Source organism: Falco rusticolus, chromosome 7, assembly GCF_015220075.1.
Source record: "Falco rusticolus isolate bFalRus1 chromosome 7, bFalRus1.pri, whole genome shotgun sequence".
In the NCBI taxonomy this organism is placed as follows: domain Eukaryota; kingdom Metazoa; phylum Chordata; class Aves; order Falconiformes; family Falconidae; genus Falco; species Falco rusticolus.
In genome coordinates, this window is record NC_051193.1 from 35,093,602 (window position 1) to 35,118,441 (window position 24,840).

Sequence of the window (24,840 nt, forward strand, 5' to 3'; positions counted from 1 at the left end):
CCCGCCCGCCCTGACACAGCGCCCCCCACCGCCGCGGAGGGGGCGTGCGCGCCCAGCGACGCGCATGCGCATTGCAGCAGGCGCCAACACGCAGCCGGGCTGTGGGCAGGGGCAGGGGCCGGGGCCGGGCCCCGCGCACACGGTGCGGGCCTGTGCGTCTCTGCGGGTGTGTATCCGTGGGCCTGTGCGCACACGCGTGGCCAGCGGTGTCTGGCGCGGGTGCCAGCCAGGCCGAGCCTCCTCAGCAGCCCCCCGCGGCTCCTCTCCTCGGCTGCCGTGTGAGGGTTCCCTCTCGCAGCCGCTGCCCCGGGCCTAGGCCGAATGGGAGTTTTGAGACCATCAACAGAAAAGCCGGGTCACTAGGTTACGGCCTGGTTAAAAACGCTATTAGCGGAATCCGCGAGGATTTGTTTTCAGTGCTGGCTCTTAGTAGTTTATGGCTTAAGGAGCAGCGGCTGCCTGCAGGTGCAGAAGCTGGACGTGTCCCTTGCGCAGCCAGGGCCAGTACGAAAGGCCCGTGGGCCTGTGAGAAAGCGGGGCACGATGGGCCGCGGCAGGCCGGGGGCTGTTCCCTCTGGCGCTGCGCTGCCCGCCCGCTCTCGGAGACCGGCAGCGTGCCCTCACGGGCACCGCCCCACCGCGGGGCCAGCTGCCGCCCCTCGCCCCGCGCGGGCCGGGGAGTTCCCAGGCACTGCCCGGAGCCGGTGGTCCTGGGCCACAGGTCTCCCCCGGGACGCCGGGCCGATTGCTGGGCTGGCACGGCAGGCAGACCCGGGACAGCGCCCACACCGCAGTGCCCGGCCGCTGCCGAGGGCCCCGGGTCAGCAGCACCTTTGCGGGCGTGGGCTCTGACCGCGGGCTGGCTTTCGCCCACCTCCCGGCAGGGCCACCCTGTCCCGGCACAAGTGAGTCACCGCGGGCGAGAAGTTGGGCAGCCTTCCCGGGCCGCCTCCCCGCTGCCCGGTGAGGGCCCGGACGCCCTTCCGCTGCCGGCAGCCCCGCGGGCCGGGCCTGGCCGGGCCGGGCCCTGCTGCGTGCGGCGCTGCGCGTAGCCGGCGGCGGCCGCGCCCCCGGCGAGGGGCGGTGCGGTGCGGTGCGCGGCTTCTTCAGCCGGCAGCGGCGGCGCTGGCGTGGCGAGATGGCGGCGGGCAGCGGGGTGCTGCGGGTGCTGGGGCTCGCTGCTCTGCTACTGCCGGTGGTGCCTTGCGGGCCGCCTGGAGCGGCGGAGCGACGCTGCTTCTGCCAGGTGGGCTCTGCAGGGGAACGGGGCAGGCGGCGGCGCTCTGCGTGGGGCTGGGGCTCCTGCCCTCGGGGCGGGCGGCCCTTCCGTGGGCACCGCTGGGCGCAGGTGCCTCGGCTCCTCTTCGAGCATCGGGAAACCTGCTGGGAGGTGTCTAGAGCAAAGGGACGCGGGGGGTGACTTCTGCCGACTGAGCAGCCCCGTGCCCTCTTCCTTGCCTTCTTAACTGTATTCTCTCCCTGCCCCTAGCAGGAAAGGTGAGTGTTTCAGCTGGGGATGCAGGTCTTCCCAAACCACCCAGGTGCCTCTTGTCAGCTGTGTCAGGAATGTGTGTTACTCCAATGCCTGGGAGCTACCTCATCCCTCCTCCTGCAGGTCTGCCTTTACTGTTCTTCCCAACTGCTCTCCAGGAGAGTGTGATTGCAGCAGGTGCCTGCTACCCTACCCTACCATGCCCAGGGGTGAGCTGGGCTGCCCTGCTTGTTAAAGCTCTTCCAGGATTAATTCCCCTTGTGCCAGGCATGATACTGTCTGGCCTGGTGCACTTGGTGCACTTTCTGTTGATGTACAGCGATGAAGGGAACTTGGTACAGTCAACCAAGAGGTGAGACCAAGGAGCTGGATTTTGGGGGAACAGTCGCTATGCAGATTCCTTTTGACTTAACTTTGAATATCTGAGATCAAGGAGCAGTGATGATACAATGCACATAGTGAACTTCTTGAAAGGAAGCTACTGTAAAGCCTATTCTTGCTGTATTAACATTATAGTGCTTAAATGTGAGTGAGAAATTGAGAGTGGAGAAAGAAAACAAATGCAGTTCTGTGCTTGGCGTTGACTTTATGCTCTGGATGAGTCTTGACACTTCAGTATTGTGTGGAAATGGTAAATACAAGGTATGCTGGTAAAGAATTGCAAAATGTGTGTCAGTTCTGCATCTCTATAGGGGTTTTGCACGTACGCTTCCTCTGTAGTTGAAGTTTGTCTCCTAAGGATTGAAATCTGAGTCAAGAGTGTGGTATGGGGTAAGAAGCCCAAACCACTAAATGAGTTGGTATAGTAGTGGCTCGCAGGCTTTTTTCCTTGGGTAGGAGGAACTGGCGTACTTTTTACACTGTTTGTTGCAATGCACTTCTTGTTTATGGAGTAGCATATGCTTTGGTTTAGTTTTCAATATAAGTGTTCAGGTTCAAGATTTTTTTTCCAGACTTTATTGCCTTTGGGAAAGTGTGTTATGTAGGGTGGCATTTCTCAGCCTTACTAACCACTTAACCTTATAAAAACCACCTCCGGTAATGAGGGCTGCCTCATCTTTTTGTAAAAAAAAAATAATCTGATCATCTTGTGCAGAACTGGTCTAGTGGTTTTTATTTACCACCAAATAAAGTATAGGGCAAGCCTTAAATGATATGTTTTACCTCCCCTTACATACTTGAAGGCCTGGGTATAGCTTTTGGGTTCCTCCTGTGAACCATCTCTTGCTGTCTTATGAGCTTGTCAGATTAAGAAACCTTGTTGTAGGGTGAATGGAAGAGCTTTGACTTGTGTATCAGCCTGCACTGGGACAGCTGACAAGGGCTGCTTTTGAGACTGCTTGCTCTAGCAATATTTCAAATGCTGACTTAAGTGAGCCGTAATTCTGGAATGGGTGTTGCAGTCTTATCTGTTTGTACTGCTAAGAGCAATGCCTCACCTGCTTTTTTTTACTGTTATTTTAGCTCCTCAATTGCTTGGAGAGGTTGCTAACCAGTCCTGAAACTTTCATTAGAAACATCCATCTGTTACTAAAAATGCTGAAGTTTCACATACTCTTTCTGCTTTCCAATCTGTCTCATTAGTGCTGAATAACATTTCGATATCGGAGTTCCCTCGAACTTTACAGAGAGCTCATCCCCCACCCAGATACTCCTGTTTGTATTAATGCTTTAGTCAGCCATGAATCAGTTCTATGTGTTCCTATTAATTATTGCTCATTTGTTGTTTACAGACTGATGTAGTTGCATTAAGGATGTGCTGCAGGTGTTTGGCAGACTGGGATTTTGATGAAGTTTCCGGCCTGGCAGAGGGCTGGTTTCCTTCGGGGGTGTTTCTGTGGCCAGTATGCCATCATTAGGGGTGAGTCTGGGCACTGAGAGGTACCTTGTTGTTACCTGAACACACTTTCAAGCCACTCTTGCGTTCTTGTTAAATTGATGTTCACCCAACAGCCTCCAGGGCAGGAATTCATACCTAGCACAGTTCCTAATCTCTCTGGGGTGGCTCGAAAGGTACTTTCTAAGTGCAGAGCAGCTGCAGATCCTTCTTTGCTAGCAGATGCTTGGACGTGCCATCTGACAGCACTTCCCCTCTGTGGTTTAACCCCATCCTGAGGCTCTCACGCAAGATTTGCTTCTTGGTGAGCTCCAGCAGCCACAGTCCTTGTTTTCTGGTTGAAGGATGGGGGAGAAAGCACCTGGGCTGGCATATACTGCTTCAGGTCAGGTGCTGCGCGTGACTGTCCTCTCCTGGCTGCCAGCTCCTTGCTTAAAGTGTGCTGACAAGGATGGGAGAACTAGCTGGAGCAAGTGCTACAAGCAGAGCCACAAGTCACTTGTGTGGGGCGACTGCAAGGAAGTTTCTTCTGGGCTAGTAGGGAAAGCATCTGCTTGTCATCAGCCTGGGACTGGTGTGGCCTGTCTAGAAAAGCAGGCAGCTGCCAGTGAAGTTGGTACAGGCTAAAAGCAACTCCTTGGCCACTGTAGCATTTCACCTTGAGCTTGAGTTGGAACTACCAAAGAAATACAGAAGGGTGCAAGGTCCCACATTACCACAAGAGAGGGGATCCTTCTGCTCTATGTGGCAGTGGTGAGGCTGCACCTGAGGTGCTGGGTTCAGTTCTGGGCTCCTTGGTACAAGAGAGACATAGACATGCTGGAGCCAGTCACGTGAAGGGACACAAGGGTGATGAAGGGACTGGAACATCTCTCCTATGAGGAAAGGCTGAGAGAGCAGGGACTGTTTAGCCTAGAAGAAAGATGGCTCAGGGGGATCTTATGAATGTATGTAAATACCTAAAGGAGGGGGCAAAAAAGGAGCCAGGTTCTGAAAAAAGCCTGATGCCTAGTGACAGGACAAAGGACAACGGGCACAAACTGAAACACAGGAGGGTCCATCTGAACATCAGATAATACTAGTTTACTGTGAGGGTGACCAAGTACTGGCAGAGGTCACACAGGGCGGTTGTGGAGTTTCCCTCCTTGAGGTTATTCAGAAACCATCTAAACATGATCCTGGGCAACCAGCTCTAGGTGGCCCTGCTTGAGCAGGGGGATTGGACAAGATCACTTCTAGAGGTTCCCTCCAGCCTCAGCCGTCCTGTATTCCCTTCCCTGTGCCCTATTTTAGCTGCAAGTGGGAAATGCAGAAAAGTTTGCTGCCTTTCTTGCCCAGCCGCACAGTAGACGGTGGTGTATGGGTCTGGGATGGAACATGTAGCAAGAGAAGAAAGCCCTAAATCCACTGCCCAGGGGACATTTCAGTGACACTGAGGAAAGCAGAAAGAGTTGGGGAGAGACAGACCAGCAGTGCAGGGAAGAGCAGACTACGGGAGCCTGGGAGGGTGGTAAAGGAAGATGAAGCAAAGGCCAGTCCCAAGGATTACGCAGTCCACGTGTGGTGGTGTTTCAACCTGTGTTATGCATATGAGGTGGGTACGTCGTCAGTGTGTCAGTGTTAAGGGATTGAGAGCGGCTGTTGTGGAGGGCCAGCCAAATGCCTTCCTCAGTGCTTACTCAGCAGCCAGTGTCACTTGTGTCATTCCTGTCCCACCAGCAGCTCCATTGCATCTCTATCTGCTGGGCAAACCCAGCCCTGCCTGTCAGTCTCATGCTGGGTGGAGTGAAACCCATTGCTGCCGCTGCTCAGCTCGGTGATTCACAGATGCCAGCAAGCACATGGCACATGTTTGGGGCTGGATCAATTTCTGTTTAATCTTAAACAACTGTTCTAATTATTACAGGCTGAGGATGTAGATAAATACTTTAGGGAGGTGGAGGGAAAGTGTTTTAAGGCACCACCCATTGCAGGGCATGTTTGACACATGCTGTGGCTCAACTGCTCTGACAGCAGGAATTGAAATACAAAAAAAGTGAGTCTGGCTGCATACAGGGCTGAAATAAACTGGTTCTGGGGTAGCAGGCTGTCACAGAGCAAGAGGGAAATTGGGATGAAGACCATGGCCTGCTAAGTGGTCTGATACTGCCTGCTGCCCTATGTCTTAAAGCGGGTCAGTGCTGTTTGGTGGTAGCATCACTGGGGCTTTCATCTTGGTCTCTGAGGAGACTTGGCTCTTGATGCTATCTTCTGTACCCCTTCAGCTGTGAACTTTGGTAGGCTGGGCACATACAGGCAGTATCACCATGCCTGGCTGAGCTTTTTTCTCGGCAGCCTGGTGGCTTAGGAGGCAGAGCAAGAAGGTAAGCAGGCCAGTGATACCTGATTAGCTGTGTGCAGGCTAGGGAAATTGCCTGTTTCTGCACAGCCTGACTGAAATCCTTGGAGGAAGAAGTTTTCTCTCTGATTTGGGCAGAGCTCATGTTTTCCCCAGCATTTCCCCTCTGTGCTGCCCTCGTAGGCATGTTCTTGGTGGCATTGTGGCTAATCTTCCTACCAGTGCTTTTCTAAACTGAGCAGTGGATGTTAGGAGATCTCCAAAGTATGACCCCCATCTACTCCTGAGTTGTGGGAGCATCTGCAGTGCTTCACTCTGGGTTATTTTCAGGATGATGTTTTGTCAGGTTGGTTCTGGCTTGAATTGGTCTCTAGATATAGCAAAGACAGGCCTGGTGCAAATGGTGTGACCTGTTTCAGTTGAGGGCTTACTGTGTGCTCCAGTGTTACCTCTTACAGGGGTGTCATTCCCTTGGTGTGACATGTTTGTCTAGTGTGGATACAGAGAGCAGCTGAAGATTATTCACAGATCTTTTTGTAGGCCACTTATAGAATGGGTCTAAAAGCTGCCTGCCTCAAATGATGGCAAGTTTCCAGGAAATAAAAAATGTGGTTAGTGGAGGTTTTTTTTGTTGTTGTGATCTGTTTGGGTTTTTTTCCCCCTTCCTAATTTTGAAACAGCTTTAAATTGGGTAACTGGATTAGCAAATTGTTGCTGTTTTTTTTACAGGGGTGATTCAGGCTAGTGGAAAGCTTAATTACTATGCTGTTAACCTTCATTGCCATGCAATATGCATGACAGAATGCAGTACATGTGTGAGGGTGATGCGGTGGGCTTCAATGTGAACACTAGAAATAGAAGTGAGCCTCCAAATCATGGTGCCTTAACAAGAATGATTTGCTCAAGTGGAGTAGGGCATTCTGGCATGCTCTGATTGATTTCCCTTCACTCCCTCTCAAATCAGTGTGGCTAAGCCCAAAATATCAAAGCCCTTTTGAAAAAAAGCTGTTTCCAAAGTGCTGATTTGGGCTGTAGAGTAGTCTGGGGGCTAGCACCAGGATTCCTTTCACCTCTGTCCAGGGTGGCAGGAAGAAACTTGCCCTTGCCTTTAAGGTGCTCTGTGCTTAATCCAGGCTATTTCCCCACCACCACCCCCTCCCCATTTCAGACTATGTGCTCTGAGGGCAAGTGCTCCATTTCTGCCCTCCTTGCAAGAAGGAGGGTAGGGAGCTTCATTTCCACAGTAGTAATTATAATGCTTTTATGTAAGTCGATGTGTAGCTCTTGTTGAATTATCTGAGGGCTCTCCGGAAATGTGTCAAGGCAGGTGGCTCATGTTTCTCACGTGGTGCTGTTTTTCTCTCTGTACACAATATATTTTGCTCTAATTGTGAAGGCTGGAGTAGCACCTCTGCTTTGGATTCAGCGAAGCTTTTTCTTGAGGCTTGCAGTATTTTACTCCCTTTCCTGGGTCTGATTGTAGAGATGCCTGTGGCTTTGGTCATCTGCTGCTTTTTCTGCAAGGAGGGTGATACCTGCTTCTGTTTGCTGTCCCACAGCATTCAGCAACCCTTAGGCTGGTTGAGTGCTTTAAAAGTAGGAAAAGGGGGAGCCCCTTAAATACAATTCAGCACCTTCTTAGGTCTTGTACATCCCCTACCTGCTTGTTTGTTCCTGGCCTCCCCTGGGGAGTTGCCACTCAGCAGTGTGCTCTGTTACACTTCACAGGATCTGCCTGTGCCGGTCTTTCCAGGCTTATTCTGCTTGTCTCTGCTTCCAGCTTTCCTGTGCACAGAGAGAAGGCAGAGATTGCACGTAACCCCCTAGAACAGTGTAGTGGGGAGGACATCGCTTCTGTGCTGTCTGCTACCAGGGCTTTGTAGGCTTTCTGGGACAGAAGTGGCAAGAGACTTTCTTATCAAAAGCTGTGGCAAACATCCCATTCTTTGCTTTATAAATCAGCAATATCAACTTAGAACAACCCTCTCATCTTAAACCCCTGAATTTATACCGGGGAATGACAGCTTGCCATGTGTTGCTATATCAACATCCAGAAAAAATCCTTGGTGTGGTGTTGAGAGTGAATGAGTATTAAGACTTGATTTTTGTCGGCGTGATGGGATGAGATCCACCCCAAGGTACTGAGGAAGCTGGTGGGAGTGTTCGCCAAGCTGGTCTCCATCATTTATACAGTTCCTGCCTAACCAGGGAGCTCCCAGTTGACTGGAGGTTAGCCAATGTGATGCCCATCTACAGGAAGGGGCAGAAGGAGGATCCAGGGAACTACAGGCCTGTCAGCCAGACCTCAGTGCTGAGGAAGGTTATGGAGCTGACCATCCTGAGTGCCATCACGTGGGATGTACAGGACAGCCAGAGGCGATCAGGTGCCATCAGCATGAGTTTGTGAAAGACCCATCCTGCTTGACTGCCCTGATCTCCTTCTATGGCAGGGTGACCCTCTTAGTGGGTGAGGGAAAGGCTGTGGATATTGTCTACCTGGATTTTAGTAAAGCCTTTAACACCATTTCCCACAGCGTTCTGGAGAAACTGGCTGCTCATGGCTTGGACAGGTGTACTGTTCCCTGGGTAAAAAACTGGCTTAACTTATTGTGCTCTACAGCTTCCTGAAAGGAGGTTGTAGTGAAGGTGGGGGGCAGTCTCTTCTCCCAGGTAACAAGTGATAGAACAAGAAGAAATTACCTCAACTTGCACATGGGGAGGTTTAGACTGGATATTGGGGAAAAGTAGTCTTCACCAAAAGGGTTGTCAATCACTGGCACAGGCTGCCCAGGGAAGTGGTGGAGTCACCATCCCTGGAAATATTCAAAAGCTGTGTAGACATGGCGCTTGGGGACAGGGTTTAGTGGTGGGCTTGGCAGTGCTGGGTTAACAGTTGGATCTGATGATCTTAAGGGTCTCTTCCAACCTAAACAATTCTATCATTCTATAATGTCCCTGAGCACTCATCAGACATGCAGGGGAAGCAAAACTACTTCTGTGTTGGCAACTCTGTCATCCAGACAGTAATCTATGTGTCAGAAAGCCATGGCTGCATTTGTACTACTTTTTTTTTTTTTTTTAATAAAAACCTTTTTTCTCCAGGGTTTGCACAGTTTGAGTTGTTCAGGATGATGCAAGAAGCATTGGCTTTCTACATCAGATTTAGAACAAATTGCTAAATGGCTCTGAGGCAAGGAGAGAGACTGTTGCAGTTGTGATTCTGATTGTATCAAAAAAATGGCTTCAGCGAAGTTGATTAACTACAAGGACTTTCTTTGAGTGCTGTAATCTTTGGTGGCATTGTTGTTGCCGAACTGGTCCCTTATGCAAATGCCAGCTTTCACCTGTATGCCATCCTGCAGCCCTGACATCCTGAGGCTAGTCTCAAACAGGAACCTGAGCTGGGCGTAGAGGTGGCTCACAGCTGTTACAGCAGCCCATATCCACCTTCTTGCTGGATGTGGCCCTGGAAACATCTGTGATCTCTACAACGGTGTCTGGTATGTGGACAAGGGCTGTGTGACTTTTGTGTATGTGTGTGACAGTCTAGTTGAATGTGCCTGTCATATCTGCTTTTTAGAGATGGAAGTGTCCATCTGATGCCTATTACTCTGACATCGGTGAATTCTGATATATCAATGTGTGTTAAAGTGTTCCCAAACAAAACTGCCTGTCCCCAAGCAACAAGTAGAAGACCCATCCTAAAGGGTGCATCAAAAGTTCTCTGACAATTTAGCAGTCTGGTTTGATGTTGCTTAATTCAGGTTACACTTACCTAGTTGACTCACTGGTAAAAGGAAAGAAAATTGGGTTTTTTGGGTTTTTTTTTCATTGTCTGCAGTGTTAAAAAGTACTGGTGAAGTTGTTAGTGTTCAGTATGTTTTGTTTTTTTTTTTTTTAATCCAACAGGTTACTGGTCATTTAGATGACTGCACCTGTGATGTGGAAACCATTGATGCCTTCAACAACTACAAGCTTTTTCCTAGACTGAATGAACTTCTGGAAAGTGACTATTTTAGATACTATAAGGTAATTTTCTCATGCAAGAATTGTATTTCTTTTGTGTGCTGCTTTTTTTTTTTTTTTTTAGATCTCCCTTGAAATTATTGCTGATCTCTTTAAAATTAGTTACCTGCATTTTAATCCTGATCTGTTAAGAATGCAGTCAGTAAGTGGGACTCTTCTATTATCAGGAGAATCTTGATTATAAGATGCATACAGTTTTAAAGATACTTTTTTTTAATGCATTTTTCCCTCTTAAGCAGTAGAAAAATGAAGTAACTTCTTTTGTTGAGCTGTGGCTCAAAACTGCTGATGACCAGAGAGCTGCATTGCATAATGAGGGTATTCATAGTGTGTCCCCATTGATGTGGAAAACCTGGTTTAGTCACCAGACCTGCAGGTGAATGGGGGGTTGTTACTGCCAGACCTTCATCACTGGATGGATTCTGCTCCCATTCGGTGAGACTGCATGTATATGACTACTGTGGGACTTGTCTGAGTGTGCTTGGGTCGTGGAGCAGTATTTTACCTGTTGCATACAGATACTTAACAGTGATTGTTGCCTGATTGTTTCCACAGACCCCCAAAAAAAAAAAGAGTATTTACTCTTCTGTAAGAACAGTTCTAAAAGTTCCCAACTTCACTGCACTGCAAACCAGAACAGGTGCATAGATAAAATCACTGCTTTTTCCCTGCTCCCCCTCTTTATCAAACCAACATCATCTTGTTAACTGTTAATTGTTTGGAAGAACAATACTTGATGCCAGCTCACAGAAAAGAAAGAGTAGGATTTGTCAAAGAAGTTAATGTCCTTTCCCCTCCCAGTGTTGGGATTTGTAACGCAAATACTAAGGTTGGTCTGAATGAAGCATGAATGGAGATGTCCATGTGTGAAAGCACCGGAAGAAACAGCAAAGCAAGGATTAAAAGAATCACCTGTACTGATAACAAGGGCATGAGCAATAGCAATCAATCTAGTAAACACAAAGGAATTAATTGTTCCCGTCAAGCCCAGAAGTCTTGCATGCTAACAAGTCCATAACACAGGTGACTTGACAGCAGAAGGCCTGCACCCTGGCTGCAGGGGGGTGGCAGCAAGGCTTCAGCACATCCTTCTGTTCCTCTAACAGAGAGGCAGGCTGTAGTCCTAAGCTGCCCCAAACAAGGAAACAAAATCAATGGGGAGCAAACTTCCACCGAAGATTCATGGAGAATGAAGTGAGCAGTATTCCAAGGCCAAAGGTTGTCCCATAGTAGCTGTTGGCTCCTGAAGGGTACAAACCACCTGGCCAAAACCCAGTTTGTCACTGCTCAACGGGAGTCTTGGGATGTGATTAAGAATTGGTGGCTTGTGTCCTGTCTTCTGTGTTACCACAAGCAGTCCTGGCCAGGCCGTCCGGGTGCCCACATCTCATATGAGACAGAGTTGATCATACTCATTCACTTAAGATAAATAACACCATCTGTTTCCACTCTGACTGCACTTGACCTTGCACTAAGGTCTGTTGTCTGAAACCTTGTGCTAAGGCGCTGAAGATGTGTGTCAGTAAACTGGGGTGTGGAAGATTGGCTTAGTTGCATGGAGGAAATGTCTAACAGGCTAATATGTTACCTGTAGGTAAACCTAAAGAAACCTTGTCCTTTTTGGAATGAGAACAGTCACTGTGGAATACGAGACTGTGCTGTAAAGCCCTGCCCATCTGTAAGTACCAAACCTATTCCGTTACAGCTCTTCTGTATTTGGCTTTTGCAGACCAAGAGGAAGAAGCCAGCAAATGACGTACTCTTAGCATTATTGTAGCTATAGCAGAACTGTAGCTGTGATGGAGCTTTCATAGGTGCAGTAATACTGGTATCCATGAGAAAGGCCAAAATACTAAATTATGGAAGTTTAAAGAAAGGCTAGGCTTTTAATAGCTGACCCTCTGTGAATGGCCAAAAACTTGTCTGATCCCTCTTTTATTTTTGATGTTAGTGAGATGTTTTTTGGGTAAATCCACTGTTGTTACAAGAAGTGCCTCTTGTGTTAATTGCCAGGATATTTGCCCTGTTGATGCATGAGCTACACTGTAATTTGCGGCTTTGGCCGACGAATATGACTAGGCCCTTTCCATCCCTCTCTCTCTCTTGATGTGAAATGGCTCTTTGAGTCCTCTGTTTCCCGGTACAAAAGCAAATGCTCTTGTCCCTGTATCCTGGACAAAAAAGTTTTGTTATCTGAGCTAAAAGAAACCATCTTGACTGCAGGTGTCAGCCTGAAAAGAAGGGAATGAGAAAGTGAATCAGAACTTGGTTACTGGGTTGATAGAGGTGGAGAAAGTGCCACCCAGCGTGGCTTTGTGGGTTGTCAGCCAGCAACAAACAGCCTGTCTTACCCTCTCACTTCTCTCTCAAGCAGTTTGTGTGCTAATGGCACGCAGGGGTACGCCATGCCGGCAGTGCCGTGAGTGCTCTCAAGGGAAGAGGCCTCCTCACCCTACTTGCATGTGTGTTTCTAACTCACTGGTTTATATTTCTGTCTGATTGAAAGTATGGTGCAGTGAAGCAGATGTCTGCCCCCGTCACCTGGCAGCTCTGTGGTAACCTGGTACAAGGTAGCTGTTGGCTGAAAAGAACCTGTCTAAGTTGACGTGACACCCTGAAGGAATCTGGTACAGGTGTGTGTGCGAGCATCACCTGTCACAGAAATTTGGATATGTACGTTAAGTTCATCTGTCTTCTCAGCAGCTACCCTACCCCTCAAATGAGTGTTCTTTGCTTCCCTAGTCTTCAAAAAGCACCTATTATGGACCCAAAATGGAATGATGATTTTTTTTCTTAATAATCCTACATTTTGTTTAAATACTTCTTTTTTTCCTTAAAAAGGATGGTTTTGCTAATGATTATGACCAGTGTGACAGAGTAATATTACAGTTATGTTAGTTTTAGCTAGACGTTGTTCTTATTTTAAGAACTGACTGTCACTGCTGGTTTTAGGTATTTTTATTTGGGTCCGTTTCACTCCGAAAGTGACAAAAATTACTCTTATTCATTGCTTATTTTTTCACTTCCTGTGCTATTTGGCATCATAGTATTTGCTCCTGCAGTGCCAAAGTGGTTTTATTGCCTTCCTATTGATGGAGGAAATGGAAGTTGAGGAGAATTTAGGGCCTGATTCTTGTGCATACTGCTCAGGTTGTGTGGGGCTGGCAGGCCTGACATTGTGATGGAATGTTAAAAGGGAGGTTTTTGGATGACGTGTAAAAGGGGTGGTCGATGCAATATCTGAGGAGGCGCCTGGGCTCTGGCCAGGAACGCCAACATCACCAGGAGACAGGATGTCAGACATCAGCTGGTCAGAGGCAACTCCAGCTCCTCTGAAGTTTATGTTGGCTTCCTCAACCTGGTGCTTGGGTAAGCAAAATATAACCTGACGTAGCATCTGTGGAAGGCTGCTGACCTTTTGAGGAGTCTTGCGAAAAATCAAAATAAAATGCCAAGACTATTGCTTAACCTTAGTCTGTGGAGGAGCCAGAACGTGGGATCTGTTGTAAGCTGAGCTGAGTGCTTTGATTACCTTCTAACTTCTAGAAACTGTGGTAACCTTCCTAATCTTTCTCAAAGATTAGGCTGAAAGCCTCATCAGCCCTACATGTAGCACATGCTCAATTTTGTCTTTCAGGACGAAGTCCCTGATGGCATCAGGTCTGGAAGTTACAAGGTAGGTGTGTCTGTGTGCGCAAAATGATGCAGCCTATAGGACCGGCTTTGTGTCACGGCAGCTGATAAAAGCTGCCTTGATCAGATGGGCAGGATTTGTGTCAGGATGTACTTTGTGGCTAAATTTTTACCCTCTTCAAGTGTTTGGCATGCTATAGAGCCTTTGAGGTGGCTGTCCTGAAGTCAGGTATTCCCCTCCACTAACACAGAGCAGTTCAGCAGACTTCTCCGAGAGCAGGTATTGTCAGGCACAAAACGCTACTACGGCAGTACCAGAGGCCGCTGTGTGTCCCAGCAACAGCTACTGCAATTGCATGAACCTCTGGATATCTGCAGACATCCTGTGGAAATACAGGGTGGGATGAATCATAAAAGTGTTTCTGATGCTTAACCTGGTTAGTGCATTAAAGGCAGAACTATAACAGCAGAAAAACTGTTTTTTAATGCTCCTCTCTCCCCACCCCTTTGCTTTTCAACCCAGTATTCTGAAGGAGCCAATAACCTTGAAGAATGTGAGGAAGCCAAGAGACTTGGAGCTGTTGATGGCTCTTTGAGGTTTGACTTCTTTTTCCACAATCCTTACTTGTCTTGAAGGAAACCTAGCCATCAGCGCTCTTTCTGATAGTCTCTTTCCACTTTCTTTGCAGTGAGGAAACCCAGCAAGCTGTGCTCCAGTGGACACTGCACGATGACTCTTCAGACAGCTTCTGTGAAGCTGATGGTATGGGGACCTGTTAGATCTGACAAGTCTTGTAATGGGATTTTTAAGCACCTCTGCAGAACTTTCAGGCCAATGTGTAATATTTCAGCAAACCTGGAGCATATATAGCATTTTGTCTCTTTTTTTTTTCTGCCCTGCTCTCAGTAATCTGAAAATAATATGATGCAAATGTTTCTGACAGCTTTGTTGCTCGTCAGGGTCTTGCTGTGTTCAGCAAGTTAGCAGCTTGGGTGGAGCATGCTCAGAGCTTGCTTTGCCATCAGTGGCCTTGCACTCCGATAGCTCTGAAGGCTGGGGAGCTTTGCTCTGCCACAATGGGTTGATGTGTAGCAAATATTACACACCTGCCTCTCTGGAGAGGGATGAACTGGTCTCTGCTGGCAAGACTGTTCAGTATGCAAAGGGGTGGCTGGGTCAGCCTTGGAGAAGATGTCATTTTCCTTCAGCATTTCTTTTGTCACTGACCCAGTGCTCTGCTTCACAGACATCTATTCTCCTGATGCGGAGTATGTGGATTTACTCCTGAATCCTGAACGCTATACTGGCTACAAAGGACCGGATGCCTGGAAAATTTGGAACAGTATTTATGAAGAAAACTGCTTCAAGTAGGTGTTTTGGGAGACAGGTTCCACAAGCCTGCAGGCCCTGATTTTTTGTAGAGGGGCTGCGTGAGCTTTAGCTGATCCACTAATCCCCATTGTCCTGCTTTTGCTGCAACACTCCTGCAGTGTGGGCTGTCAGAGGAGGGGACAAGCCGTGTGGCTGCCCCGTGAGCCTGCTTGGCTGTTCTTTGTACCGTGGCTCACCGATGCAAGCCCTGCAGTGTGGTGAGACAGCAGAGGCTGCACATATCTTGTGTGATGCTGTCCTGGACACACAGTCCCGTCCTCCCTGGCCGTTGCACGGGTGAGGTGAGCTCTCTTCCCCGGCTGCATGCTGTGGGTACTTCTGGGGCTGGTGCAGCGGTGGGCATTGGTCTGTAGTCCTGCCTGCTGTGGTCTCTCTAGGGACTTCCTCCCCGTTTGTACTAACGTATCACGTTGCACCAAGGCCACGGAATGATGTCCACTAGCACCTCCGTAGACACTTGAGTTTTCCTAGCTGTTTTTTTCTAAAGAAAGAAAAAGAACCCCCTCCTAAAACCAGAGAAAGCCACGTTTTGCTCTGTCCTTTTCCTGTCTGAGCAAAGCCAAAGCACAGAAGGTGTTCTTAGATCTCCTTAGGCTATTTCATTGCAGAGAAGTAACTACTTGTGTGGCACTGGTTTTGCACAGCAAGGAGACAGTAACTTATTTACATATGTTATTTAAATTATTGTTTTATTTCCTTTTAGGCCTCAGAATGTAAAAAGACCTTTGGCACCTGGTAGAGGTGAGTCATTTATTTATCTCACTAAGTCATGTAGTAGTGTACTGATCCTAGGTTCAGGAACAGTAAATGCTCTCTGAGCTACTTCTACTGAATAAGTAGTACATTATAGCTCTTGATCAAGTGTAGAATTTTATGGCTAATGCAAGGGCACCTGGAAGGGTGGCTTTCTAGCATCCATCAGAGAAAGAAAGTCTGATTCTCCGCTCCTAGAAGAAATGCGAGCTTTGGAGGGACTGGGAGCAGGACTGAGCCCTGAGTTCCTCCTGGGTCCCTGGTTTCTGTACTTGGCAGTGCCAACCTGACTGTGATGGTCTGAAATGAGAAACCAGCTGGGATCCTCTCTGGAAACCATCCCGTAAGAGCAACTCTGTCCCAGAGGCTAAGGCTAGATGGTGTACATGAAAGCAGGGAAGGGTTTTGGAAGCGTAAGAGCTTCTTGCCCAAGGCTGCTAAGAGCCCCCACGTCTCCTGGTGCCCCATCCTGCCCAGTATCTAGAACATCATCAGCCTCACTCCCCATCTGTTTGGCCTGAACACTGCTCCAGCAGTACCCTCTGGGGTGATCTTTTTTCCCCAAAACTGTGTAGGTGCTTTCCCCCCTCCCTTGACCCTTGTGCAAAGGAGTGGCACTTCAGCAGCAGCACTGAAGGAAATGTACAATGTCCTTTAAAATATCAGTGCTTCCCTTGACCACCTCGATTGTTTAGGGCGAGAGCTGAATGAAATGGCACAGGTACATTGAGGGGAGAGGGAAGGACTGCTGTTTTGCAGATGAGGAAGCAGGAGGACATGAAATTGAAGGATCTGACCTGATACCTGCCAGAGTTGTTGCAAGTGACTAATAAACCGCAGGAAGCAGGGATGGGGTCTTTGAGTATCTTACAGGAGATCTCTGGTAGAGGTAGATATTTATGTCCCTTGTTTTCTGGTCTTTTGCTTCTGTTGCAAATATTGATCTTTCCTGTGTTGGTCAGGTTATTCAGTAGCATTGCTCATCTGATATGTTCGCTGCTACAGTTTGAGATGATGTATTCAGAACACTTCTAAACCTCCCTGGAGAGGCTCATTCTCTTGTCAGAGCAGATTAACAGAGCAATCTTAATGCTTGTGCTTTGGAGTTTAATTTTGGTCATGTGTAACTTTTGTCTCCTCTTTTCTCTCCCTCCACCATTTGTGCTTTTTTTCATCAGATGATGGAGGTGAGTGGCACTCTGGTTTTACTGATAACTGAAACAAAGTGGTGTCTTTATCATGCTGTCATGAGCTGTACTGTTAGATAATGCACCTGGTTAGCAAAATCATTATATGGACAAATCGGAAGTTGTCTGAAAGTTCTGCTGTGTTCAGGACCCTGTGGGGAGAGCCCTTTGAGCTCCCAGTACCTGAGGCCAGCCCATCCTTGTGTGGAGGCCCAGCAGTTTTTTGAGAGTACAAGTCCTGTTTGAAGGTAGTCACTGAACTTCAGGAACAGGACTTGCATTGTGGTTTTCTTTTTTTTAGTGCTTGTTATTGCTGAGAAAGCAGCACTCGGGTTGGAGCTTTGAAAAGACTCATAGTCCCAACAGCCTCTGACAGCTGGTAGGAGCTGGATGCCCAACTCCCTTAGGCCCTGCAGGGCTCATTTCTGGGAAGGGCTATGCCATGGAGCTTCTCACCCTCTGCAGCACTGGGCTTGTGTATATGCCATGTCATTTTGTCTCCAAATTATCTTCAAGTCATTTTATGTTCTCCAGATTCCTTTCAAGCATGTAGCAGGGGTAGTGTGAAACACCATCTTGTGTGATTGCACACACTTGGTTGCACTGTGTGGGTTGTTTGGTTTATAAAAATACCCCTTTCCCCACCCTGGCCAGAAGAGAAATGCAATCAGTGATCCTTGTTTCCCCCGCGCTTCTTGTCAGCCCTCACCGAGATGGGTGGGAAAGACCATGTGCTATGTTTAGCTACTGCCACGCTGTGTTATAGAAGAATCAGGCAGAAGGGTGGGGAGGAAAACTATGGTCACACTCTTCTGATGTTCCTTTCCCCCCTCCTGCAAACTGGAGTGGGCAGAGGCCTTCTGGAGGCTGGCATCAGAGGTGGTTTCAGGGCATCAGGCTTGGGCAGTACTCTCGAACTGATGTGTTTGTTTTCCTTTTGTTTCCAGGGCATATGTTTTACAAGTGGCTGAAAGGTAAGCCTTCTTCCAAACTTGGTTCCTCTTCCTTGGAGGAACCCAAAATGGCCAGGGAGCGGGTGGGAGTTACTAGCCACACTCAAGTGGGATTAGATTTCTGTCTGACAGCCAGGAGGAGAAAATTCAGCGTATGCTTTTAGTATCTTAAAATGCCCATTTCTTTTCAGGTGTCTGTGTAGAGAAACGAGCTTTCTACAAACTCATTTCTGGTCTCCATGCAAGTATCAACATCCATTTGAGTGCCAGGTACCTTTTACAAGGTAAATGCTACTTCCTGCCTTAGCTCTCCTGTGTCAGTCCTAAATGGACGCTTCTGTGGCTCTGCTAAATGCTAGCTGGAGCCTGTTCCAGCAGGGCTCAGCCTTCTTCTGCGCTCTTCCCTTCCCTCCCTCAGCACACAGGTTGTGTAACAGAATTAGAAATGCAGTTACCATATGCCTTCAGGTCTGACAATGGCTGGACTGTGCTCTGTACCAAGACTTCCAGCATGTATTCCTTCTGCTCTTCCTCCAAGGTTATTTTGGAGTGGGTTTCTGACTGCATATCAAGGCTGTTCCTTCCTAGCCTGTCTTTATGGCAGTCAGTTTAGCAGTAATCTCACCTAGACTGTGAAAGGAAATGCGTGACTGGGCTTTCCAAAGACCCTCAATCCATTTCCATGTGCTGTTTCCGTTTCCTTTGCTTGCCTTTGTCCATAAGTAGCTATCTGAAGAATCCAAATTTCAGCCCTGGGGCTGAAAATTGAGGGCAACGTCTGTCTCACGTGGCCAGAGGCTGTGGCATGCCACTCTGGCAGCGTGGGGTGCATATTCTCACTGACTTCCTGAAGGATTTAGCCATGGTAGTTTAGAGTGGCACCTGCAGACCAAGCCTACCACCTTTATTATGCTAAAGCTTACAAAACTCAAGTACAGATTTAGAGATAGCTGTTGGAATTTGGATAAATAATGCAGATTTACCTAAGTAATTATACTTAAGTCTCTACAGCCCACATAGGCCTCTCCTTGATGTGAGTGAGACTGTTAGAGTCGGGGGATAGAATAACAAGAGAAAAATTAAAGGCAAGAGGTGAGTTGGGACTACAGAGAGGATTAGGAAAATAAGGTGGGCTACAGAGAGCCAAGTAAGTGTCTTTGGCGTGCATAGAAAGGGATAGCTTCTGTTATGAAAGGCTACAGAAGGTGATCTCTGTGCTGAGAAGGTGTTCCTTGGCTCAGCTTGATCCATGCAGGGATTTCTATCTGCAGGTGCCGTGGTTCTCTTGTAGAGAGCCGACCTCAGATCAGAGTTGAGAAGGAGTCCTTTCCTGCTGGGCTGGTGATCCACTGGTGAATTAGAAGATAAATCTTCTCCCTTTTTTTAATTTTTTATTTTTGTATGTCAGCTTGCTGTATTATATCTTCCACTACCTACTTTCTATAGTCATAAAATACTACGTGATAGGATGAGCAAACAGAAATATTCTTTGTGAAACCTGCAGGCTTGATAATGGAAAATAGGGGCCAGTCTCCTCTGGTCCTTGGCTGCTTTTGTTCTTGCCTTTCCATAACGGAAGGAATTCTATGAAGATGTCCCTGTTCAGTAGGAAGCCTCCCAACCCCTGACCCCACGCTGCTTCCCAGTGCAGTGGGATCAGGAGGCCTGCACTGTCTGCCTCTGCAGATGCTCAGACCAAAGCAGAGACCCTCTTCCAAGTTCTGCAGTTAAGCCAGTGGCTTTTGTGGGTAGGAGTGAAGGGACTCCTCACTTGCAGACAAATGCTGAGCTATCACCAGCTTACGTAGAACTGCTGGTCAGAAACAATCACTTTGCCTGCTGAGAAACTCTTCAACTGAGTCTCAACTCTTCAACTCAAACTATGTTTAAAATGGGCAGCCTCAATTTTTAGCTCTTGCCTCTAAGCCTGGGTCATGTTTTAAACCAACTGACAAAGGTCTGCAGGAGTTCTGCATTCCTTGGAATTTGAGTTTGGTTAAAAGCGTTGCCCCTTGACTCTTGAACAATTTGTGGTCGGTGAAAGGGCTGGGACTGTTGTAAAGCTTGGCTCTGCCTGATCAGAGTTACATTTCACTGTTCAGCTTGCGACGGTGGGAGGAGTTGAACCACAACTATACCTACCTGCCTCACTCTTGGGTTTCTTTTGCTCTCTCAGAAACGTGGTCAGAGAAGAAATGGGGCCCCAATGTTACAGAGTTCCAGCAGAGATTTGATGAAGTCATCACCAGAGGGGAAGGTCCCAGAAGACTCAAGAACCTGTATTTTCTCTACCTGATAGAGCTGCGGGCCCTATCTAAAGTGCTGCCGTTCTTTGAGCGCCCAGGTTTCCAGCTGTACACAGGGAACAGAAGTCATGATGCAGAAGTGAAAAACTTACTGCTGGAAATTCTCCATCTGGCCAAGTAATTACATTCGGTACCTGGGGAGGATGGCTCTTTCAACCCTGGCATCTCTCAGTGTGCTTAACCTTTCGCTTAAAGCGCCTAGAAAGGCAGGTTCTGGGTTCTTTCTTGTGGTGGGATAGCATGATGTGTGCAGTAGCATAGTATTGCTGGGAGTATGTTGGTATCTGTGTTCAAATTGCAAAATAGAGTAATTAGGCCCACAGTTTAATAGTCTAGGCTGCCTCTTTGATTTAGCAGAATTGAAGTTAATAACTGCTTACGTGTCAGCCCTGAAATGGGCTACTTGTTTGACTCATCTGTGGAATACCAGCCCTGGCTTTGTGTTTTTGACTAGAGAAAAAATTCTAAACATGTTGGTAACAGAAGTTTGGGCTATTGGACAGAATTTGGACTAAGAAGAATCAAAGATAGCGGAACCAGAAGGAAACGGGTATCTCCTAATGTGATCAATGCTTGAACTGATCTTGTCGCACTCCTGTGCCTTCAGTGCTTACATCTGTTAGAAAACAGACTACGATTGCTTATAAACCATAGAGTGATTGCTGAAAATGTCTCCAAGGTGAGATGCAAGCTAAAACTGAGAGCCTTCAAGAGATGTAAGAAACAAGCAGCTTGCACTTAAAATGCATCTAGAGATGCCCAGTGTCTAACACCTATCAGTTTCATTTGCACACCTGACCAGGTACTTCTGCGGAGCTGGACTTCAGCCATACAAACAAACAGTGGAGAGCTAAAACTCTTCGTTTTATTTCAGGTCTTTCCCACTGCATTTCGATGAAAACTCATTCTTTGCGGGGAATAAAAGGGAAGCTGCTAAACTAAAGGTAATTTGCCACCCTGCCCTTTGGGACTCTTGCTATCTAAAGCATGTTTTCTGGTGTGTCTGGGGTACTACTAGATCTGAAAGGGACCCCAGTACGCTCAAGGCACTGGGTCAGGTATTTCCGATACAAAAGAAAGCAAAAAAGTGAAAGTGAAAAAAGAAAGCAAAGCTTTCTGAATGGTTTGGGCAGGTGTGGGTAACTACACACAGTTGAGTGTGCCTTAAGGCAAGTGATGAATTGCTGCTGAGGACCCCACTTCAGGAGGCATCTCCCTCACTCAGTCCTGCTGAATTTAGCTTGAAGTCCAGGATTAATGCATTGTTGGGTTTGGATTAATACATGGAAGAACTCCTAATTAGTGTGTAACCACGATCAACTTGAATGTCTCTTCCCCTAGGAGGAATTCAGGCTACACTTTAAGAATATTTCTAAGATAATGGACTGTGTTGGCTGTTTCAAATGTCGCCTGTGGGGGAAGTTGCAGGTAAGCTTTGTCAGCAGCTGGAGACATGTCTGGATGCACCTCATCTGATGGGTCTCTGGCACTTAGATGTGGTTCTTAGATACCAGTCAGCTCCTAGGTACAGATCAGGGCTCTCGAGCTGGTACCTAGCTCAGGCAGGAGGAAGCCTGCATCCCTTTCCAGTGGAAAAATGGATTAAGCTGCTCCCTGAGAGAGGGGAGGGGGTGCAGAGCCTCTGGCAAGTGAGGCAGAGGGTGCTGTAAATCTGGGAGTTCAGGGAGATGGGGAGATGGGCACTGGTGTTTACACATGGCCAAACCTAGCCAGAAAGCATCTGTGTGACAGCAGAGCTACCCAAGGAATACTAAATAAACAAATAAAACATCTTGGCTGTGTTCTGCTCCCTTCCCTGAGCTGTGTTAAGTCAAGTCCAGGTCCTGCTCTGTTAAGATGATGTTAACAGGGATCCTTGCAAAGATGGAGGGAAGTAAAGTTAAACTTGTGAGTCAGGCCCTGGATGTCTCCCCAGCTGTTAAATGATCTTGTTTGTTGCGCACAGACGCAGGGCTTGGGAACAGCGCTGAAGATCCTCTTTTCTGAAAACCTCATAGAAAAGATACCTGAAAGCGGCTCTTCCTATGGGTTCCAGCTGACCAGACAAGAAATCGTTGCCTTATTCAATGCCTTTGGAAGGTGAGTTTGAGACTTTTCTTTTTTTTTTTTTTCCTTCTCCCTCCCTCACCTCTTGCTTCTACATACTGCTGTATTACATCCTGTTTAAGTTTCAACAGATCTTACTGGCAATATTGGTGTTCACTCCCATTCTGGTCATATTATCTCACAAAGAAGCTCGCAAATATCAAATGATGATAATATGGCATGCAACAGTTGAAATAATTTAAAACAACTTCTTTATGTTTCTGTAAAGAATTCAAGGAAGCATTTGCATTTGGTGATTTTTAAGAAACTGTGAGTCTGTCCTTGGAGCACATGTTCCCCAGACAAAGGTTGCTGTTCTTGTTCTGTGCTCGCTTTAGAGCTCTCCTTCAAGCTGCTTGCTTCCACCAGTTCATTCCCAGATCTGTTTGTGGTGATTGCATTTAACAGGAATCCATCAGTCCAGCCCTTGCAGAGAGCTGGATGAGAAGGCTTTGGCAGAAGAGGGGGGCAATGAGGCCTTTAGAGGAGGGAACAGCAATAGCAAGACACTCTGGTTACGTGTTACCACTTCATGGTGGTGACGGATCAGAGTTTCTGGCAAACGGTTTTTACAAAGGATTCTCCCAGTGATGTTGCTGCTATGCTGAAGCTCAGGGGACCTGCTACGTCTCACTTCGGACCTACTGGTGTTGCCTTCTGCAGTGTGAATTGCCAGCAACAGGGAGACCCTTAATGTGCGTCAAATCTGCAACAGCCCAAAGCACCCTTCCCTGGGACTGTTGTGGTGCTCCCCTCCTGAGCGTGGCTGCTGCATTCCCCTCACGCCAGAGGAGCTGGGCTTCCTTCTGCCTTTCTCTTGCTGTGTCAACACAGCCTTTGGAAGCAGCATGGAGACTTATGGACCCTCTGAAGGTCTGCTTTCAGAGGAAGCTGAGGGCTGGCAGGCAAAAAGCCTTTTTCTGTCTTCCCTTCCCACCTCTGCTGCCCAGCTGAAACTCTAACCTGGAAGCCCTCTGCTGTGTGAAAAGACAGGGGCCAGGCAGCTCTCTTTCAGGCTTCCGCCTCATGTCCCGCCTACCTGGATTAAAAGAGCATTTTAAAGCAGACCTCCATCTTTTGCTCCTTCAAAAGCGATTTGGGTTATTCAAAACCTTCTTAAACCAGTAGCTTGTCCCAGCTGGGAAGAGCAGAGCTCTCTTTGTGGGAGAGGTACTCACAGGCCACATCCTCGGAGCCAAAGCTGGCATCCTTGCCGATGCTCTGGGGGTAAAATGCATTCAGCAAGAAAAACTAGGTAGGTGATTCAAAGGAGCCTTCAGCAGAAACCAGCTTATATCACAAGGAGACTGTGACCTGCCTGCGCAGCTCATAATATTAGTCTGTTTCTTGACCTCTAGTTAATGGGTTTGTCTGATCACTGCTGTGCTCACTGTAACATCCAGTTCCACTGTGTTTCTCCAGTGTTTGCTTTAAAAAATCTGTGAAATTAGCGAAGGGCCAGGTTATCGCCAGAACCTGATTTAGCTGATGTCTCTCTCCCCAGGAGCTGTTTGAAGCTTTACTCAATAGCACTTCTTTTCCCTTGAATTTTAAATAAAGCGTGATGTGTGTGTTACTCTAATGTTTCCCTTTTGCTTTGCTTGCACACAGGATTTCAACAAGCGTCAGAGAACTGGAAAACTTCAGGAACATCTTGCACAATATGCGGTGAATTCATTGCAGAAAGAGAGACTGAATGTTTTCTGGCTTGGCTGTTCTGGGTTCTCTAAAAATGGACAAACGCCACCTTCCATCTCTCTCCCAACCACTACACCCTGAACACCACTTGCTGGACCTCCTCTTCCTGGTTGTCTGCAAACTGCTGGTGACAAATATCTTTTACAAGGAAAGAAAAAGTTACTCTAAATACAGTCTCCACTTTTAAAAAAAAAAAAAAAAAAAAATTTATATGGGGGAAGGTCATTCTGAGTAACTTTGGATATTGCTGTACTCTTCTGAGGGCTTAGACCCATCTCTTTGCCTTCAGGTGCTGGAGGTAGGGCAAGAACTATGACACACAATAAATTTGGGGAAAATTCCTTGTCTGCTCCATAATTCCAACTAGCCTCTTGCTTACAGTGTCTCTACACTAAGAAAAGAAGGAGAAAAAAAAAAAAACCCCAGCTGCCTGAGCTCTAGGGCTGTGGCTGTACCTGGGTGCCTTCCTCATCCTGGTGAACCACCCTTACGGCACCTGGCTGCTCCTGATGGTCTCTGCGGCCGCAGCCCCGCAGCACTGTGCTGCCTGCGGTTTGTAGGCTTCAGTCGTTGCTTCCCAGTTGAAGGCAGGGGGAGATGCCCCCTGCAGCAGGCCATGAGAGGAGCCCTGCTGGTTGCCATTTGGCCAGCCTTGTGCCTCTGCCTGGGCTAGAACCTTGGCGAAGCAATGGGGCTGGCATCCTGCACGCGGTGAGGCTGCTGAAAGGTGGTGCCGGGCTTTGGTCCCTTGTTGGAAGGAGAGGGGGGGTGTGCGATGAGGGGAAGGTGGACACAGGGGGAATGCAGCCATCTTCTGCCGGCTCTGCCACAGAGAGCCAGCCCTGCCCAGCGCCAGGACAAGGGGCAACGGGCACACGCTGCAACATGGGGAGTTCCACCTGAATGTGAGGAAAAACGTCTTTACCGTGAGGGTGCCGGAGCGCTGGGCTGGGCCACCCAGAGAGGCGGTGGGGTCTCCTTCTCTGGAGACATCCAAACCCGCCTGGGCTGTGCAGCCCGCTCTAGGAGACCCTGCTTGAGCAGGGGGTTGGGCTGGGTGAGCTCCAGAGGTCTCTTCCAGCCCCACCAGGCTGGGGTCCCGTGTGGCACCAAACAGG

General features: G+C 48.1%; 1 protein-coding gene across 2 annotated transcripts; it reads left to right on the plus strand.

Annotated features, from left to right (window-relative positions):
• The first annotated feature begins 1,103 nt into the window (after positions 1 to 1,103).
• On the plus strand, positions 1,104 to 24,063 carry ERO1A (endoplasmic reticulum oxidoreductase 1 alpha). Of its 2 annotated transcripts, none has more exons than XM_037395083.1 (16): positions 1,104 to 1,246; positions 9,577 to 9,696; positions 11,288 to 11,371; positions 13,331 to 13,369; positions 13,850 to 13,923; positions 14,016 to 14,089; positions 14,574 to 14,694; positions 15,423 to 15,460; positions 16,651 to 16,659; positions 17,607 to 17,633; positions 17,804 to 17,896; positions 19,789 to 20,035; positions 20,793 to 20,862; positions 21,260 to 21,346; positions 21,885 to 22,018; positions 23,636 to 24,063. In XM_037395083.1, exons 1-16 carry the CDS (start codon positions 1,139 to 1,141, stop codon positions 23,694 to 23,696), a joined length of 1,386 nt encoding a protein of 461 aa, XP_037250980.1. In that variant the 5' UTR covers positions 1,104 to 1,138; the 3' UTR covers positions 23,697 to 24,063. The 2 variants fall into 2 exon arrangements, with proteins under 2 accessions (XP_037250980.1, XP_037250981.1); XM_037395084.1 differs by lacking the exon at positions 1,104 to 1,246 and adding an exon at positions 3,217 to 3,353.
• The last annotated feature ends 777 nt before the right edge of the window (positions 24,064 to 24,840 follow it).